This window comes from Diadema antillarum, unplaced genomic scaffold (genome assembly GCF_040938485.1).
Source record: "Diadema antillarum isolate AM-2024a unplaced genomic scaffold, OU_Dant_1.0 seq00000450_RagTag, whole genome shotgun sequence".
Lineage (NCBI taxonomy): Eukaryota > Metazoa > Echinodermata > Echinoidea > Diadematoida > Diadematidae > Diadema > Diadema antillarum.
In genome coordinates, this window is record NW_027271423.1 from 293228 (window position 1) to 315623 (window position 22396).

Genomic DNA, 22396 nt, shown 5'->3' on the forward strand with positions numbered 1-22396 from the left:
CTGATCATCTTGGCCCCAGCTGACTCTCAACTAACCAGCAGAAAGGCAGTAATGGACCCTCAGCATGCACGCAATTTGCTCGTATAGCTCGCTCCATGCCCGCAGAACTGACCAGCTACACAGATGTTGTCGTATCAACACTATTCCTTGTCAGTAAAACAGCCATATTATGCTCATAGAATGGCAGCAAATTAAATGCGTGTCCGGCGCATAGGCACAGATCCATGGCCAAACTACAATGTAAGTATTTCAACCTGTGACTTGCAGCAGCTATGGGCCTCCTACTGATCTTCTGTGTTGACCTCTGCTGGCAATTCCCGCACCTCACCCGGAACAAGTTTTGAGCATGCTTGAAACTTGGTTGCGGGTAAATTGGACCTGCGTGAGCACCTCCGGGCAACTACGGGCGACTACCCGGTATGTGCCAGGTACTGCCACATGCGGGCCATCTACAGGGACCTCTGGGTAGCAAAAATTGTCCCCCGCATGTCACAAGCAAGGCTTGCCTGAAAAGGTGATGACATGCCCTTGATTATACTCAACCTGCTCTGGTTGAGTCGCAGGGATTGCCAGCAGAGGTCCGTGGAGAATACCAGTAGGAGGCCTGTAGCTACTTATTATGTACTGCAAGTCACAGGCAACTCCCACGCAGGTAACACACAGTTGCAACGCAGGTACTTTGCAGTGCCCGTACAACAGGCGTGAGGCCCGCGTAGCTTGCCTGGAAAGGGGTGACAGGGTGTTTAAATATAAAGACTGCCCCCTTTTGATCCCTGCCCAACCCCTGGTTCTACTTTGGATAATTTTGAAAGTGAACTCAATATCTAAGAGTACAATATTTCTTGTTTTAAACAATATATTTTTTTCCTTTTTGAAACAAGGGTTACAGGGAATTAGTGGAAAATTGAGCAAACAAAATGGGATTCCATCGGGAAGTTGAGGGAATGTGTACTTTTTTTTTTCAAAAAATGATTTTGTTGAATTCTCTTTGTATTTTCCTAATATTGTTCTCATCCAGCTGTGACTGTGCAAAAGATTAAAAAATTCATGACAATTAAACAGATTGTCTGATGTTCCTCAAACTTTCACTGATGAGTTCTACTGATATTACTGCATTCATTCAATCCATATATCAAGATGAACTTGTCCTTCAAAACAAGTCATTTAAGACAGTATAGAACTAAAAGACTGTACTTGGAGTAGCTCTAATGCTAAAAGTTGTATGAATATTTAATCAACACAACAATTTCACATGCATGTAACATGCAGAGAATTACACTGCTGCATTTCTGAAATACAGTTTTGTATGTGAGCCTCTCTAACATCATCATAAATGTTCAGTGTAACTTGTAACCAGTAAAGGTTCTTCTAAGTATTGGTTTCTCTGCTCAAGGACCACACTAGATTTCACAAATCCATCCATGGAGTTGTTGATTGATGTGCAGTACCTCGTACTACAAGATGTGAAATTATGAAAACTGACTGGAATGCCCCTTTAAAACGGTGGCTGATATTGGCATGTGCAAACCACAGAACATGAAGCCCAGTATGCACAGTTATTGAACCCGCCAATAACCACAGCAACAAGTACAGATATTTGATATGCTATGAAACGTACGTAGACACAAAATGGCGATAAGACACAGCAGTCTCATAATTTTGACAAATACATCATCAGAATAAAGCTTCATTCATTTGATCCACAAAACAATCTTTTTTTTTGGTTCAAATTACACATAAAGTCACGATGCCTTCCCTATTGACGCATAGAAAGAGGCAGCTATATGCTAACATCCACACATGCTGTTTTAACATGTTATGCATACACATTACAATGACACCAATTGCGACAATCGTCTCTGATCGTACAAACACACTTTTCTCATATTCATGCCCCGTGTTATGCTGTCACACACAAACATACACACTGTATGCATACTACGTACACGTACGTACAAACAGGGAGGAAGGTGACTCTCCGTATTGCACTGAAGGGGTGTACTGTGTCAGTGCATACTGTAAAACGAGAAATGTTTGCGTGCATTTTAATTTCGCGAATTTCGCAAGCGGCAACATTCGCGAAATTAAAATGCACACGAAAATTTTTGCCTACACAATATGCATTGGATGCCAGTGGCAAGTCGCTAAAATTTCATGCTGCGAGAAAGGCCATCGGCTCCAATTCGCGAAATATTCATGCCGCGAATATATAATGTTTTACACTAATTTGGAGCTGACGACGCTCGGTAAGATGACCGCCTCTGCGCTACATCTCACTACCTTAAATGTTTAGAGTGCAGTTGGCATAATCTATTGGGAACTGGTTAGAAAATAATCCTTCTGGTTGACAAGAAATGAAATCCCTGCGATTATTTCTAAGGATTTGCTTATAATGATGAACAATGGAAGTATTTCAGTGAGATTCTTACCAATAAAGCGGTTCATGGTTCTGATTTAGTGGTGGAAATAACACATGAAAAATTTGTTACATCAAGTTTTGTTGCACATAAGCGGGGTTCCCGCTAAAGCAGTTCCCAATTAACGGGTGAGCACAATATTATGCTCTAATTGGGTGCTAAATAGGACAGTGATCAATAGATTAAGAACATGCTCTGATACAGGCCATGGCAAGGATGTTAAGCACAAGTTTGATTTCAAGTTAAAATGTGTGGTATGAATAATACTGCAGGATTACTACACAAAGAGGGAACACATCACCATACAATCGAGGGCTGCCAATAATAATTCAACATTGCTGTGTTCTACATACTTGTACAATATGGTCCCTCTAATTAAGCCTTCATGTGCAGTGCTCGTCAAACAGCACAATGGTCTGCTTGCCTTATTTCCAAACTGGCACAGTTGAACCCATTGTGTAAAATACATTGTCCAACAACCCACTAAAGAGCACTCCCAAGGTTTGCACATCAGAGTTAACTGAGGTTTAAACCATTCTAAGATGTGTTTGCCAACTACAACTTCCGCTGGCTGTGTTTTTCGTATCAGTACAGATGTCCCCAAACTGGTACAATGCTCTCAATTTTTCAGAATCCTGGAACCCTCTAAATATGCCACTCGTACAATTTAATGGGAAAAGTCACCTTGTAACACTCTACATGCACCAAGGGTACATCTATTAAAACTTTCAATAGTGCATTACTGCGAATTTCATATCTTCCTCAAATTTATCTATTCTAAAAACTTAACATGAAAAGATAAGCCAGTAGAATGGTAGAAGTTTTATCAAGCCTGGACTTGAATAAGAAAATTTTGAAAATCAACAATTCATGATGTATGTTTCAAATGTAATTTGTGTTTAGGTCCCACATTGCAAGAAAAGTCCCACACTGCAGGACTTTCCCTTCCAAAATGATAAGATAGTGTGGACACTCATAGGGACTGACTTCTCCCAGTGTCCCTGCGAAGCTTGTTAAATGTCAAACTGTGGGTCAGGGGACAAATTTGAAGGGGAGATTGACCTCGGCACAATGTAATAAAGTTCTGTGTATACTATTCAGTTTTTATGCATGCTTTGTTAACAAAAGTTGCACTCAACAGACATAAAGCTTGATGGATGCTTGTCCTGCCCAGCAGAAAGTACAATTTGTAAGTGAATTCCTGCTTATAAATGAAGATGGAATATAATGGGAGTGAGCAGGTGAATGAAATGCTTCGTTACTAGGCTGTAGGAAACAAACAAAACATATCTATATATACAGTTGAACCTCTCTTATACGGCCTCCCTTTATCCGGATCTCTCTATTATACGGACGCAATCTCGCCGTGATTTTTTTTTTAAAATAATTACGGGAGGAAAGGGGGATTCCCAACTCCTCAAGAACTCCTACACAAACACACATGAATTACATATTACTTCCAACATGATTAACAGGGAAGGATCCAGGAATTCTGTAAAGGGGGGGTGACTAATATTTCTGGTGCCACTTCCGGATTTCATTTCATTTTTTTTATTTCTTTTGTTTTTAACAAAAAAATAAAGGGGGGCGTGCGCCGGTTGCGCCCCCCTCTGGATCCGCCACTGATTAACATACATTACATCAAATTTTCTTCCAAATTGCTTACCTTCAGACATTTTAACATCCCCAAACATTCCCAAATCATCGCAAGAACATGGACAGATTATGGGCTCGAGTCCTCTCATGTCGCATTGCCACATATAGGTCCATACACAGCCGTCGATATGACTAGATAGACATGCATTGTTTCGAGTCATTGGCTGAGCAACGAATGATATTGAACATTCAAAAATTGTTCACACACAGTACACACACAAAGAGAGAGAGGGAGACCATCTAACAATGGCGACCTACAGTCGACTTTGCCGAACCGTGATGATCGAATTTTGAAGCGTAGTTTCGTCGACTCGCACTGTTTATTTTCGAGATCTACTTGATACATTTCTTAATAATTATTTAGGTAAATCATCCCAAGAATTTATAAAAGAAAATGATTTCATTCTTGCAAACACGAACCTCTATTTTGGGGTCTGTTACTGAGTGTAACAATGAAAAGGTTGCAGTATACACATTACTACATGTGGTACTACAATGGGCTACATCAGTACTATGTGTATGTATATAGTACATGTATAAAGCATTGAGTCTCCCGTATCCAGCCAAATCCCTTATCCGGATGAGCCCCGGTCCCGACTTGTCCGGATACGAGAGGTTCAACTGTAGTACAGAAACAGTCTATTGATAGCACCCAGCTGATGATTCTGCACTTGCGTGCATGCTGGTATCAAAAACAGCTAGCCCTGAATTGCCCCAGCTTGGCGACAGATGAGACAGTAGTGTGGACTGTCGGTCATTAAAGGAAAGACAAGATCTGCCCTTGTGATCCTGGACCTACAGTACATGTACACGTACATAGCGTAAATGCAGGCATCTCTCAAAGAATCACCATAATGCCCATAATTGTATTGAAATCTGTTACCAACCAGCCAAAAATACCATAATCAGCTGTTGGTATCAACACTATACTCATTCAGTTGTTGTTGGATATCACTGTCATCACCATAGTTATATGTCATACACATCATTATCACAATCTCATCATTATCATTACACTACAGTCACTATCATCATGATTACATCAGTATCCTATCATTAATTACTGAATGAATACCATAATTATCGTTATGACCATGGCTGGCGGAACCGTGGGGGCCATGGGGGCTCGGTGCTTTTTGTGCACCATACAAAGGAATACATTTTTGTATAAGGTGTCATCACTTTGGGCCCCCACACTTTTTTTAATCCGAAAGTCCGGAAGTAAGCAAGTGGCACTAAATAGAAATAGACAGAGATTTTGAAGTGTAAGGTGGTATGTTTTTTCACTTGAAGACCTTTTTTTTTATTTGCTTGTTAGCTGAAGAAACCCGGAAATGGAAGGGAAGAGACGAGCTGAGGACTTTTTTTTTTTTGCTTGTTAGCTCATGAAACCTTGAAGTGGGCCCCAACACTTCTGAAAACGCTCCACCGGCCCTGTGACATTATCATCACTGCAGTAATTGCTACCCTCAAATACATGTACTTCATCATGATCGTAATCATATTTACCATTATAACTACAATCAATATCATAACGTAACTGCTCTTACCTGCCATGTCCAGATTGGACTTTGCCACAGTGAGGAATTTCTCATCAACAGCCAGAATCTCTTCAATGAGGATGCGGGAGTGATTGACTGGGAGGTCTCGCCTCTTCGCCGTAGCAAGTCTGGCCAGAACAGCCTGTGAAAGCAGCTTCTCGGTGAACTCTGCTGCAAACTGTTGAAATGCAGGTCAAAAAGTGTTGGACTTACAGTTTGTATGTTCATGGTAGACCTCTCCTTGCTGTTAGAAAATTTGAGGATCACTACACAGCCCTGTGCTTCAGAGGTACACTGTATCCCTACCATTCAGAGACAGCAACCCTTTTTTTTTCTGAAGAAATTTTCACAATTGCTGACATTGATGGTGTACAGCCATATACAATGTACAGATTTGTACATTATGTGTACTGGAATTCGATGCATTGCATAGACACAATGTTGGCACAATGTAATAGACCAGTTCTGTATAAGTATTCAGATTTTATGCATGCTTTGTCCACAAAAGTTGCCCTCAACAAACACAAAGCTTGGTGGATACTTGATGGATTAAATTTTCTTAATTGCTGACATTGATGGTGTACAGAGCTACATGTGTACTGGAATTGGATGCATTGACATTGTGTAGACACATTGTTGGCACAATGTGTAATAGACCAGTTCTGTGTACCAGTATACGTATTCAGATTTTATGCATGATTTGTTCACAAAAGTTGCCCTCAACAAACACAAAGCTTTTGTACTTGTACATCATTAACTTTTGTGAATCTTGGATCCTCGTGAAATCAATGCAAGTTTCATGAATGTACAAAAATTCTGGTGTTACAGTACCTGGTAACTAGTGATGTGCATCCCACTGTGTGTCAGAACATATCATCAACCCTTCATGGCGGAGGAATCCTGCATCATACCCAATTGTACAGCATTTCAACAAATTGAGTTTGCAATAGTTTACTACAGACATGCCTGCTACCAGGTATTTGTAATGAATGCTTGCCCGGGACAAAAATCCAAGTTTGGCAAGTATTTAGGAACAGTGAGAAAGAAATGCTTGTGCTAAATGGCCAAGCAAAAGATATTTGAAGTCACTTTTTTTTTCCACCCTCAAACCCTTGAAGTCCACCATACTGACTGTGTATTGTGTACTAGTAGTGATGCATTTCAGCAACTTTCCAATTGCTAGATGGGAAGAAGTCCAAATGCAATGCAATGCCAAGTCCTGATTGAGCCAAGTTTGTTAATCCGATGTATTTTTTATGAGCAAACCAAGGTACCCAGGTACTGTTTTTGTAGATATGATTCAAGTGATTATACTTCATAAAACCCTGAACAAGCAAGTGATTACATGTATATATTTGGACTTTCTTTTCAGGCAAGTGAAATTCATGCACGAGCAAGTGTTCCACAACAATGTGAAAATCTGCTTGACCAACTGGGTGAGTGCTGCTAGTAAAAAAAAAATGGTTTTTTTTAGCACTCTGAGACATGTACAACAATTGTACACTACAGCCTCAATTCACGAAGGTGGTACAATTGAAACCATGGTTTCAACCATAGTTTATGCAAATTTCTTCTGCATAATTAATACGATTTACAGACTGCGTCTGCTAGCATACATGTTGTATGACAAGTTATAGCAAACGCGCACTGATACCCACATACCGTACATCATGTATCAAAGGTGTACGCCTATTTCATGCTTATTTTAGACCATGGTCCAAGTTTAAACCATCTTTGTGAATTCAGGCCTACAATGTATGTTTGTGCACCTTGTGTACACTGTACCTGCTTGTGCACTTATGCACAAGTCTCAGGCTCTCTTTAACCCATTGAAGACTAAAGTCCTGAGTACAGGTATATTCGGGCAGGAGTCTATGGAAAATGCCTGTTACAGCAAAATCAGCTCATCCTCAATGGGTTAATGCTATTGTGTGTTTCATGTATAAACCACAAATGTCGTTATGGTGACTGGTATGCCTCCATCATAATGATTACATTGTACAATTTGCAGTTCTCCCAAGAAGTCTACAGTACATGGTTATACGTCTTGACAATGTGTGATGACAGTTTCACAGAACTGGCATAAAATTGAAATGACATGTTTGTCACAAATGTGTTGATTGTTCACTTTCCTTGCTTAAGAGGGCAGGCATTTGGGAATTGAGGATTTCTCCCTGACCTTTGAACTTTTTAAATAAAGTTTATGCAATGACTAATCTCAAATGTGTGGAAAAAAGTGTAAAATTAAACATTTTGATCTGGCCTTTGACCTGGACCTTTGACCCCATGACCCTAAAATTACCCAGGGAATCACTGTCAGGCAGTACATGCATGTGCACTACATGTACATGAAGGTATAAGTTCTATACGGTACTAAGTTTCATGATGATACCTTGAGCCACTTCTGAGATATGGAGGAAGTGAAATTTAGCATTTTACATTGTAGGCTCATTGAGGATCAAAATGGGAAATGTCTGTTGTAACACCTACAGTAGTACACATTGTATGTCATCAGCTTCCAGCTGCACAGTGTCTTGACAAAGCAAAGCTTGCGTTTTATAGTGCATGCACACTGTACATGTATGTAAACTGCCAGTATGTGCAGCTTGAACTCCCAAATTCATTGACCTTATATGCCAAAATATCAAAAATCCTTCAAAAATCCACTGAAAATCCTAGATCATTACCAAAATTTAATCATCTGTCCCTCATGTCATTATATCAAACATTACTTTTCCTGCAAGTTTCATTGAAATGGGCATCCTATTCATTTTTAACAGCCAATGTCAATGCTTTCATACTACAGCAATGTTCTGAATATAATCATAACTGTACATGATACAATATTGTATTTTACATTAACCCCTACTACAGGTACTGACTTGGCATGGCGCACAAGGCATAAACACTTCTACAGAGAAACACAAACTGGAGAGAAAAAGATTCTTTGTAGGTACTTCAAAATGTGCATGATCTGTACAACACAATTCAAAACAGATTTCAACTAGAATTATCACTGAAGGTGATTAATACCCCCGCCCCTAGTGTTGTTTTATAGTATGTGATGTCATGAGGGCAATGACGTTAATACCAAGTTTGTGCACTTGTCGAATTGGAAACAGAATAATTTTAGTTTACTGTACAATTACAGAGTTGACACTGAGTATAAAACCTCTGGACAGCAAATGGAAATATGCTTTCCCCCAGCATCACTACACTTAAAGACCATCATACACACCAAATTTGACCTTCATAGCTTGAGTGATTTATTTTGATACAAAAATGAGTGGTTACCATGGCAACACATTTTCCTTAAACTATCACATTGGTGTCTTCCAAAACTACACTTCTAGATCATGATACATACTAAATTTGACTTTATTTGCTTGAATGATGGAAAAGTTATTCAATCCTCAAGGTTTTGGTAAAATTGTGGTACTATGGCAACAGTTTGTGTGACAAACACAAAAATTATGTGTTCCACATCTATACCTCAGGGCCATGATGCCTACCAAATTTGGTTTCAATTGCTTGAAAACTGTGGAAGAAGTTCACTCCACAGGATTAAAAAAAAAATAAAGTTACCATGGCAATGCATTGTCCGATACAAATACAAAGGACACTTTGCAAAACTACACTTAAAGAGCATCATACACACTAAATTTCACCTTCATAGATTAAATGGTTCAATTTGATATAAAAATGAGTGGTTACCGTGGCAACACATTTTTCTTATATTAACACATTGGTATCTTGCATTTTAACTACACCTCCCAATCATCATACATACTAAATTTGACCTTAAAGGGATCGTATAGTTGTGGTTGAGACCTAATTTCAGGTTTCTAACATTTTTTGGTGAGATAATGAGAAACCTCTTATGAAATATGAAAGAGCATTTCATCTGTTGAGAATGAGAAGGGCTTTAAGTCTTCTCGAACACTATGGGTTTTGTGGTCACTTAACGCCCTTATCACTCTCAACCGACCAATTTTAATTCCATGAGGAATTCAACGTTTATTTGATCCAAATGCAAAGTCCAAATGCAATGCAATGCCAAGTCATGATTGAGCCAAGTTTGTTAATCCGATGTATTTTTTATGAGCAAACCAAGGTACTGTTTTTGTAGATATGATTCAAATGATTATACTTCATAAAACCCTGAACAAGCAAGTGATTTTCTGGGTACATCATCTTCTTACATGTATATATTTGGACTTTCTTTTCAGGCAAGTGAAATTCATGCACGAGCAAGTGTTCCACAACAATGTGAAAATCTGCTTGACCAACTGGGTGAGTGCTGCTAGTAAAAAAAAAATGGTTTTTTTTAGCACTCTGAGACATGTACAACAATTGTACACTACAGCCTCAATTCACGAAGGTGGTACAATTGAAACCATGGTTTCAACCATAGTTTATGCAAATTTCTTCTGCATAATTAATGCGATTTACAGACTGCGTATGCTAGCATACATGTTGTATGACAAGTTATAGCAAACGCGCACTGATACCCACATACATCATGTATCAAAGGTGTACGCCTATTTCATGCTTATTTTAGACCATGGTCTAAGTTTAAACCATCTTTGTGAATTCAGGCCTACAAAGTATGTTTGTGCACCTTGTGTACACTGTACCTGCTTGTGCACTTATGCACAAGTCTCAGGCTCTCTTTAACCCATTGAAGACTTAAGTCCTGAGTACAGGTATACTCGGGCAGGAGTCTGTGGAAAATGCCTGTTACAGCAAAATCAGCTCATCCTCAATGGGTTAATGCTATTGTGTGTTTCATGTATAAACCACAAATGTCGTTATGGTGACTGGTATGCCTCCATCATAATGATTACATTGTACAATTTGCAGTTCTCCCAAGAAGTCTACAGTACATTATATACGTCTTGACAATGTGTGATGACAGTTTCACATAACTGGCAAAAAATTGAAATGACATGTTTGTCACAAATGTGTTGATTGTTCACTTTCCTTGCTTAAGAGGGCAGGCATTTGGGAATTGAGGATTTCTCCCTGACCTTTGAACTTTTTAAATAAAGTTTATGCAATGACTAATCTCAAATGTGTGGAAAAAAGTGTAAAATTAAACATTTTGATCTGGCCTTTGACCTGGACCTTTTGACCCCATGACCCTAAAATTACCCAGGGAATCACTGTCAGGCAGTACATGCATGTGCACTACATGTACATGAAGGTATAAGTTCTATACGGTACTAAGTTTCATGATGATACCTTGAGCCACTTCTGAGATATGGAGGAAGTGAAATTTAGCATTTTACATTGTAGGCTCATTGAGGATCAAAATGGGAAATGTCTGTTGTAACACCTACAGTAGTACACATTGTATGTCATCAGCTTCCAGCTGCACAGTGTCTTGACAAAGCAAAGCTTGCGTTTTATAGTGCATGCACACTGTACATGTATGTAAACTGCCAGTATGTGCAGCTTGAACTCCCAAATTCATTGACCTTATATGCCAAAATATCAAAAATCCTTCAAAAATCCATTGAAAATCCTAGATCATTACCAAAATTTAATCATCTGTCCCTCATGTCATTATATCAAACATTACTTTTCCTGCAAGTTTCATTGAAATGGGCATCCTATTCATTTTTAACAGCCAATGTCAATGCTTTCATACTGCAGCAATGTTCTGAATATAATCATAACTGTACATGATACAATATTGTATTTTACATTAACCCCTACTACAGGTACTGACTTGGCATGGCGCACAAGGCATAAACACTTCTACAGAGAAACACAAACTGGAGAGAAAAAGATTCTTTGTAGGTACTTCAAAATGTGCATGATCTGTACAACACAATTCAAAACAGATTTCAACTAGAATTATCACTGAAGGTGATTAATACCCCCGCCCCTAGTGTTGTTTTATAGTATGTGATGTCATGAGGGCAATGACGTTAATACCAAGTTTGTGCACTTGTTGAATTGGAAACAGAATAATTTTAGTTTACTGTACAATTACAGAGTTGACACTGAGTATAAAACCTCTGGACAGCAAATGGAAATATGCTTTCCCCCAGCATCACTACACTTAGAGACCATCATACACACCAAATTTGACCTTCATAGCTTGAATGATTTATTTTGATACAAAAATGAGTGGTTACCATGGCAACACATTTTCCTTAAACTATCACATTGGTGTCTTCCAAAACTACACTTCTAGATCATGATACATACTAAATTTGACTTTAATTGCTTGAATGATGGAAAAGTTATTCAATCCTCAAGGTTTTGGTAAAATTGTGGTACCATGGCAACAGTTTGTGTGACAAACACAAAAATTATGTGTTCCACATCTATACCTCAGGGCCATGATGCCTACCAAATTTGGTTTCAATTGCTTGAAAACTGTGGAAGAAGTTCACTCCACAGGATTTAAAAAAAAATAAAGTTACCATGGCAATGCATTGTCCGATACAAATACACAGGACACTTTGCAAAACTACACTTAAAGAGCATCATACACACCAAATTTCACCTTCATAGATTAAATGGTTCAATTTGATATAAAAATGAGTGGTTACCGTGGCAACACATTTTTCTTATATTAACACATTGGTGTCTTGCATTTTAACTACACCTCCCAATCATCATACATACTAAATTTGACCTTAAAGGGATCGTATAGTTGTGGTTGAGACCTAATTTCGGGTTTCTAACATTTTTTGGCGAGATAATGAGAAACCTCTTATGAAATATGAAAGAGCATTTCATCTGTTGAGAATGAGAAGGGCTTTAAGTCTTCTCGAACACTATGGGTTTTGTGGTCACTTAACGCCCTTATCATTCTCAACCGACGAATTTTAATTCCATGAGGAATTCCACATTTATGTGATGAAAATTGGTTTTGAAATGGCTGAGATATCCAAAACAGAGCGATTCTAGTAAAGTGTGGACCCCACCTTTTCTTGCGATCGCTTTGTTGTACAGTTGAACCTCTCATATCCGGACAAGTCGGGACCGGGGCTCATCCGGATAAGGGATTTGGACGGATACGGGAGACTCAATGCTTTATACATGTACAGTTGAACCTCTCGTATCCGGACAAGTCGGGACCGGGGCTCATCCGGATAAGGGATTTGGCCGGATACGGGAGACTCAATGCTTTATACATGTACATATACATACACAAGTACTGATGTAGCCCATTGTAGTACCACATGTAGTAATGTGTATACTGCAACCTTTTCATTGTTACATTTGGGGATGTTTGGGGATGTTAAAATGTCTGAGGGTAAGCAATTTGGAAGGAAATTTGATGTAATGTATGTTAATCATGTTGGAAGTAATATGTAATTCATGTGTATTTGTGTAGGAGTTCTCAAGGAGTTGGGAATCCCCCTTTCCTCCCGTAATTATATATATTAAAAAAAATCACGGCGAGATTGCGTCCGTATAATAGAGAGATCCGGATAAAGGGAGGCCGGATAATAGAGGTTCAACTGTACATATATATACACATGTACTGATGTAGCCCATTGTAGTACCACATGTAGTAATGTGTATACTGCAACCTTTTCATTGTTACACTCGGTAACAGACCCCAAAATAGAGGTTCGTGTTTGCAAGAATGAAATCATTTTCATTTATAAATTCTTGGGATGATTTACCTAAATAATTATTAAGAAATGTATCAAGTAGATCTTGAAAATAAACAGTACGGGTCGATGAAACTACGCTTCAAAATTCGATCATCACGGCTCGGCAAAGTCGACTGTAGGTCGCCATTGTTAGATGGTCTCCCTCTCTCTCTTTGTGTGTGTACTGTGTATGAACAATTTTTGAGTGTTCAATATCATTCGTTGCTCAGCCAATGACTCGAAACAATGCATGTCTATCTAGTCATATCTACGGCTGTGTATGGACCTATATGTGGCAATGCGACATGAGAGGACTCGAGCCCATAATCTGTCCATGTTCTTGCGATGATTTGGGAATGTTTGGGGATGTTAAAATGTCTGAAGGTAAGCAATTTGGAAGGAAATTTAATGTAATGTATGTTAATCATGTTGGAAGTAATATGTTATTCATGTGTGTTTGTGTAAGAGTTCTCAAGGAGTTTGGAATCCCCCTTTCCTCCCGTAATTATTTTTTTTTAAAGTCACGGCGAGATTGCATCCGTATAATAGAGAGATCCGGATAAAGGGAGGCCGGATAAGAGAGGTTCAACTGTACTTTGTTTTGGGATGTTTCAGTCATTCCTAACCTGATTTTCATCAAATAAACTTTGAATTCCTCTTAAAATGGTATGCTCTGTACTATTTCATTTGAAGTGTTTTCTTAGTATCTCGCAAAAAGTTCAAAGCCCAATTCTCATCTCCACCAATACTGTACCATCCCTTTAATTGCGTGAATGATGTATAAGTTATTCAATCCTCAAGGTTTTGGTAAAATTATGGTTACCATGGCAACACTTTGTCCGACAAACACAAAAATTATGTGTTCCACATCTATGCCTCAAGGCCATAATGCCTACCAAATTTGATTTCAATCGCTTCAAAACTGTGGAAGTTGTTCACTCCACAAGATTTCGAAGAAAACATGCGGTTACCATGGCAATGCTTTGTCAAGTACAAACACAAAGAGTGTCTTGGATAACTACACCTATAGATCATCATAGATACCAATTTTGAAATTGATTGCTTAAATACTATGGAAGTTATTCAATCCACAAGGTTTTGGTAAAATTATGGTTACCATGGCAACGCATTGTCCGACAAACACAAAAACATGTCTTGCACATCTATACCTCAATATCATCGTTTACCCTAAGTTTCATTTAAATTGCTTCAAAACTGTGGGAGGAATTCGTGACGCAAGATTTTGCAACAGACTGACCGACTGACCGCCCGACCGCCCGACCAAGATCACAGTGATTCCTATTATATACCCCCTTCACACTAAGTGTGGCGGGGGTATGATTACTGCATGAAGATGCACAGTTCTCTTCACAATTTCCAGCATTCCTTTAAAACATTTTCTTTCTTTTTTTCTAGACAAACATGTAAAATCATAATTACTGAAACATTCACTGCCATATTCGTGATCTCTAGGCGGTTGTTTTTCAAGGCGTACATCCACACTGTGAATCAGCCTGCAATGATAAATGGCACACATTTAAACAATTAGATGGCCCCACAGGAACTACATTTGTAGATAGAAAATTAGAATTTAGAAATGCTTTTAGAGTCCTGTCTGTCAAGAGGCCAGCAGAAGCCAAAAAGAGCATTGTCTACAATTTGGCAGAGTGATATGAAAGATCCATTTTATAAACCGAAACATATGTGACATTCCAATTTGACCACATTTTATTCTTTACATTACAGGCCATTGTAAATATTGAATACCAGTACAATGTACATCCGTACACCCAATGTGGTACAGTGCTGTGTAGGCCCTAATGCTTTTTGCTTGATGATGTACAGTGTATGATGCTGAGTGATTTAGTATTTTGGATTGTTAATCTTTTTAAATACTTTTTTTGTCAGCAAGATTATTAAATAGTTGCAGTCAGTGCACACACTGCAAGTACAATGTATCACCTTAATTTTGTATTAAAAATAAGAATGGGATATATCAAGTATGTAGTAGAATACCGGTACTTGAAGTGTGCATCTTCTTCCTCTTCTTCTTCTTTAGAAATATGTGATACAAGTTTTTTACAACTGTAGATTTTGTTTTCATTAATTTTGTACACGCATAGAAACTACCGGTATCTTACGGTATTATGCGTTTCTAAGAACTGATTATTATTATTATTATTCTCTTCCTTTTGTTCCTCTTCTTTTCCAGTCATGGGGAATGGAGGTCTTACTGATCCATTACAGCTGACTATCAACACATTGATGGTCTATAAATTCAAGCACTGTTATGAAGCAACGGCGTAAATCCGTACTGAGGAGTGGGGGGGATGATCGGCGATAGTCACCATTACCACGATTACAAGCCCATAACTGGACCGGCGCAGCCTTGGGAGGGATGGGGTGGAGAAGCCTGGTGCTCCCCCCCCCCCCTCAACACACACACACACACACACAGACACACACAGACACACACACACACAAACACACACACACACACAGACACACACACACACAAACACACACACACACACAGACACACAGTGGCGTACCGTGGGTCAAGACATTGGGGGGGGCACCTCGTGGAAAAGTAATTTTGAGGGTGTGTATGCTTATGCGTGCTTGCGTGTGTATGTGTGTGTGCGCGTGTGTGCGTGCACTGTCAGTCTTCAAACTTAATGGGGACTACAATACATAACGATATGTCAAACATTCCACAGCGCAGTCATTGAGCAACATTGTAAGTTTTTCAGAATGACGGTGTGAAACAACAAATTACTTGGAGCAACATCAGGAGAACTGCATAAAAATTAAATGCGAGCGAGCGTTGAAAATTTTGACATTTTACAGTACAAAAACTGCCGTTTGTAGCGATATTTTTTCGCTTTCAAAATTAAGGGGGTTGTGCACCGGGCTCAACTGCTAGGAATTATCGGCACGACATCAGGAGATTAGCATAACGATTAAATGCGAGCGAGCGAAGCGAGCGAGCTTGAAAATTTTGACATTTTACAGTCCAAATACTGCCGTTTGTAATTATATTTTTTTCGCTTTGGATATTAAGAAGGAGGGGAGGGGGCGCACCGGGCGCAACTGCTGGCAATTACTGGCAACAACATCAGGAGAATGGCATAACGATTAAATGCGAGCGAGCGGAGCGAGCGAGCTTGAAATTTTGACATTTTTACAGTCCCAAAACTGCAGTTTGTAGCTATATTTTTTTGCTTTGGAAATTAAGGGGGGCGCAACGAGCGTAACTGCTGCCAGTTACTGGCAGCAACATCAGGAGAATAGCATAATGATTAAATGCGAGCGAGCGAAGCGAACGAGCTTGAAAATTTTGACATTCTAAAACCACAAAACTGCCGTCTGTAGCTATACTTATTCGCTTTGGAAATTAAGTGGGGGGGGGGGCGCACCGGGCCCAACTGCTGACGATTGCTGGCATCAACATCAGGAGAATAGCATAACGATTAAATGCGAGCGAGCGAAGCGAGCGGGCTTGAAAATTTGGACATTTTACAGTCGCAAAACTACCGTTTGTAGCTTTATTTTTTCGCTTTGGAAATTAAGGGGGGCGCGACAGGCGCAACTGCTGCCAGTTACTGGCAGCAACATCAGGAGAATGGCATAACGATTAATGCGAGCGAGCAAAGCCAGCGAGCTTCAAATTTTTGACATTTTAAAGTCCCAAAACTACCGTTTGATAGCTAATGGTAGGCCTACATTTTCGCTTTGGAAATTAAGGGGGCGCACTGGGTGCAACTGTGGGCAATTACTGGCAGCAACATCGGGAGAATAGCATTGCGATTAAATGCGAGCGAGCGAAGCGAGCGAGCTTGAAAATTTTGACATTTTACAGTACAAAAACTGCCGTTTGTAGCTACATTTTTTTTCGTCTTTGAAATTAAGGGGGGCGCAACGGGCGAAACTGCTGTCAGTTACTGGTAGCAATATCAGAATCAGGCATAACGATTAAATGCGAGCGAGCGAAGCGAGCGAGCTTGGAAATTTTGACATTTTACAGTCCCAAAACTGCCGTTTGTAGCTATTTTTTTCGCTTGGAAATTAAGGGGGGGGCGCAACGGGCGCAACTGCTGGCATTTACTGGCAGCAACATCAGGATTTTTTTTGGGGGGGGGGACCCTCTGTTAATTGAAGGTATCTAGATATCTCCACCCACGGAACTTTTGCATTTTTTAAAACTGAAGTAACAGAAATGGTGCACACTTAGATGAAACATTTTAAAATATGTTAATCTAAAGTGTATTAAGTAGAAAGAACTGAACGGGGAGGGTATAGGAGGCATGGGGTAGGCCTAACCCCCTCTTACACGAGGGAGATTTTGTATTATTTTGCAGAATTAAAATTCAGCCATCTTTGGATGAAATATTTAGACAGTTTTCTATCAAAAAAGTAAGAACATTTCCACATCTCGGGAGGAGCAATATGATAATATGTTTGTCCCCAATACTTTTATGGGGTACCATCCCCCCCCCCCATCGACGCCTCTGCATACAATGAGGGAGCTTTTGTAAGTGAAAGGTCTGCTGCACGCTCTTTGATAAAATACTAGGAAATACGTCAATCTCAAAAGTGTTCAAAGTCTATCGAAAGGGATCCAGTAGCGGAGCTTTTGCATGCTTATGATTGCAATTCAACGATCTGGTGCATAGTTCTGGCGGTATTTGGACAATTTTCTACAAAGAAAGTTCGAGATTTGTCCTCATCTCGGGAATTGCTTGGGGGACAAATGATTTGTCTGCCCCAACACTTCCGCAGGGGTGGGGCAAATGCCTCTTTGCCCCCCCCCCCCCAAGATAGATTCGACGCCCCTCATCATCCCTGGGTATGCCCATAGATGTATCAGAGTCATCATCGTTTCAGGAATGATTCAGGAAAATGGAGGGGGGTTCAATTATGGCGGTATGGTTTTTGTTATTGTTTGTTTGTTTTCATACATAATTTGCAGATGGTCCCGAGTTGCTCGCGTCATAGCATGTTTACATGTAAGCCTATGCCATTTGACGTTGTCAACGTCTGGACCATACCTTATGTCGATATTACTTTCTTCGCGAGCGAGCGAAGCGAGCGAGCGCTTGAGAAAATTATGTATACATTATCCTACAAGATGGAATACTGTTCAGCTCTGTTACCTCTCTGAAGGCGGGCGTACGAACGTCATGCAATAAAAATATGTCAAAATTGATAAAAGCACATTTCTGCTTCCTCCATTTTTTCCTCAAATTTCAGGGGGGATGATTGTACAGGCCATCCCCCCCTCCTCCATTTCAGGGGGGGATATATCCCCCCCATCCCCCCCACGATTTACGCCCATGTTATGAAGTTGATGTGAAATGATCGAGACAAAATGGAATATAACATGTAATGTGTAATTGGAAATTGTACATCTCAGGGCTGATTTGCACAATGGATTTTACAGGTAGGGCCTATACAGTATGATGTACAAATGTAGTATGTGTGCTACACATAGAAATACCCTTTTGTAATTGTACACTGTACTCTATGACCCCCCCCCCCCCCCACCCCCAAAAAAGAGAGAGAGAGAGATAAAAAGAAGAAAAATGAGAGAAGTAGTAGATTTTTAAAAAAAAAATTGACATGACTACCTGGTCAGGGGAATTTTTAGTTCCTAAACTAAGTACACAAGCAGGTATTCACAATGAATGGTACATAAAGCTATTCAAATTGAATTCTAGTATGAACGGTGACACGACATTTGCTCCTGCGACAATTGCTCCGGTCTTATTTTCTCTAAGGACTTAGGGTTAGGGTTAGGGTTGTGATAGGGTTTTAGGTTTAGTTTGATGTGAGAATTAGGATTAGGGTTAGGGTTACGTTTATGGGTTGAATTTACGTTTGGCTTAGCATGTAGATATATCATAGGAGTAATTGTCGCAGGAGCAAATGTCATGGAACCAGTATGAACATGTGTACAATGCCATACACTGTCTGGAGATGGCATACAGTACTGTACTGCACTGACTAGACCAAACCTCCCCCCAAAAAAAAAAAAAAAAAAAAAAACAAAAACAAAAACAAAAACAAAAACAAACAAACAAACAAACAAAAAACAAACTAGAAATGTCGCTATGGTGACTGGTATGCCTCCGCCATTGTGCACGGTTCCCCTTTTAAGTACAATGTCTTCACAATGTGTGATGACAGTTTCACTTTGCAAAATATTAAAATGACAGGTTTGTCACAAATGTGTTGAATGTTCACTCTCCTTGAACTAGGTTTGCTATTGTCTCAGAGTGCAGGTACAAATTGTACATGTACAGTGTATCTGGGGATTTGATGATTTTTACTACGAGTAAGTGACTTTTGTCCGACCCTTTTATAAGTTTATGCACTGAGTAATTTTCAAGGTTAGGAAACATACACTAATTTCAGTATAAAATAGAAAAAATATTGCATCTTTGCATGGACTTCAACCCTTAACCTTTGACATTCTGGAAGGAAATTTCCCAGAGAATCTCCTTATCTAATAGTAATACATATTTAGTTTCAAGAAAAATCCTGCAATCATTGAATATATATGAAGGAAATAGTGAAATTTTCCCCGTGCTCACACTGGTCCCCGCGATGCAGGGAAAGTCCCATGCTGCGGGACTTTCTCCTCAAAACCATAATGTGAATGCTCGCTTGGACTTGTCCCCTCGTCCCCTCGAAGCAAGTTGGGTACGGGGACAAGATTTGGAGGGGAGAGTGAGAGGAGGGGAGAGCGCAATTGATAGCGTCCAGTTGTGGTCATCAAATGTGCGCATGCGGTATGCCTGGTTTCAAGTGGCAGAGCTCGCCCCAAGCCCCAATTGCCCCCACAGCGCGGAGACAGATGAGATAGCAGTGTGGACGGTTAGTCATAAAAAAGATAAGATATCTTGAAGCTGTCCCCTCGTTGCGGGGACTAATGTGAATGCGGGTTGGAGGGGGTTGACCTTGAACTTTGACCCCCCGACCTTGACACATGATCCTAAATTTCCTAATGAATCCTTGCAAGTCAGTACATACAAATGTACCAAGTTCCATGAAGATACCTTGAACCATTTGCGAGATATGGAAAAAAAGCTAATTTTAACATTTGCGCCTGACCTTTGACCTTTACCTCATGACATGAAACTCTCTCTGGAGAATCTTTATTCAGTAGTACATGTCTTCACTAAGTTTCAAGATAATACCTTCAGGCATTGTATAAATATGGGGGAAATAGCAAAATTATTAGCATTTGCCCTTGACCTTTTGACCTTTGACCTCTTGCCAATTCACTCAAAAACTGCTTACTTATTCATCCCATCATGTGTCATCCTTGGATCAAGTTTTGTGAAAGTTGCTTCATCCAGCCTTGAGTTATCGTGTAACGGATGCAATTTCATGATTAGACCTTGACCCTTGGCCTCTGGCCAATTGCACCCAAAATCTAAACAAGCAATTGCCCCATCATACTTCATAATATCTAAGGACAAGTCATCAACAACCTATGCTATGCAGATGACATTGCTTTGATAGCAAAAAGTGAAGGAGATCTCCAAACTCTTGCTGACAAGGTATACCTCAGCAGCTCCTCCTTAGGTCTGAAGATAAATATCAGGAAGACAGAGGTGCAGTATATCAGCAAAGAGCCCAAACAAATATATATCAGTATAGAAGGTAAAGAGTTGACACAAGTTGAAAATTCATGGGTGTATGCAAGGGGGGGTCGGGAGGGTCGTACGACCCCCCCCCCCCCCCAAATTTTCAAAAGGTCCACTTTTTGTAAAAGACAATTTCTGTTTTTCGAGGGCTTTTTACCCTGGGGTCTATGTATTAGGAAGGTGTAAGGTTAGCTAGTTAGCAACTTTTTTTAAATGCACTTATGCAGTTTTCAACTTACCGATTAACGAACTTACAAGTGACCAACACAGGTTTTATCACCAATTTTAACATGATGAATGGGTGTTTTTTTTTTTTAAGTATGCTGAAAAAGTCACTTTTGTATGCACCAAATGGCCCCATTTTAAGATATAAAATTCAAAAACTCCCTACTGTGGGAGGGGGGACACCCCCCTCCCACACCCTCCCCCCGCTCGGTCGCTCCGCTCCCTCGCAAAGGTAAAGGTCCAAAAACTTTGATTACGACCCCCCCAGAAAAAATCCTGGATACACCCCTGAAATTTCACCTACCTAGGTAGAATTATCAGTCAAGATGGATCCAACACTCCGGAAATCAAAAACTGGATTGGCAAAGCCATGTGGGCAGTCCAGAAACTTCACACCATATTGAGCTCAACAAATATTAAGTCATCAACAAAGACTGAATTATACAGGGTACTAATTCTCTCTATATTATTATATGGAGCAGCGACATGGACACTAAGGAAAGAAGATGAAAACCGACTGATGGCTTTTGGGATGACATGCCTGCGGGAAATATGTGGCGTAACACGAATGGATAGAATAAGGAACACCACGATAAGGAACCAATTAAATGCAACAGGAACGGTATCAAATAGAATCTCTCAAAGAAGATTACAATATCTTAGACATCTCAGCAGCAGATCCAGGAATTCTGTAAAGGGGGGCGTGACTAATATTTCTGGTGGCACTTCCGGGTTTCATTTCATTTTCTTCTTTTTATTTCTTTTGTTTTTCACAAAAAATAATGGGGGGGGGTGTGCGCCGGTTGCGCCCCCCTCTGGATCCGCCACTGCATCTACGTAATACATATGCTGGTAACACGCCTTCCTAAATTAGCAATGGAGGGAAGAATCTCTGGTAAGAGACCACAAGGAAGACCACCCAAGAGATGGACACACTGTGTAAAAACAGACTGTAGGAGCAAAAACACATATTTATGCTCACTAGTAGAAACCTGGGGGCCCCCAGGTGGGGTGTGGTGCCCAATTGAAGGAATTGAGATTCTATCCCCTTAGGGATGCAACCTGCCAATTTTGGTGAAAATTTATCATAGAGTTTTCAAGAAGATGAAAATGTACAATTTGGACCCCATGGGGGGCACTCCTGATTCCACCATGAAAAAAACTTGAAACTAAAGTCATAAATGTACTAACTCACAATACTAACTTAGCACTATCACTTCTGGTTTACATAGAGGGGCAAGTCCAAGATAATGCGCGTGTTACGTATGGGACATTCAGAG

General features: G+C 39.9%; 1 protein-coding gene across 1 annotated transcript in view; it reads right to left on the reverse strand.

The window, feature by feature from the left end:
- LOC139732804 (protein phosphatase 1L-like) overlaps positions 1-22396 on the reverse strand; it is a 60826-nt gene that overhangs the window by 17130 nt on the left and 21300 nt on the right. The window contains exon 2 of the mRNA XM_071643645.1: positions 5624-5792. Within this exon, the coding sequence (XP_071499746.1) occupies positions 5624-5792 (169 nt within the window). The remainder of the gene's footprint in view (positions 1-5623; positions 5793-22396) is intronic.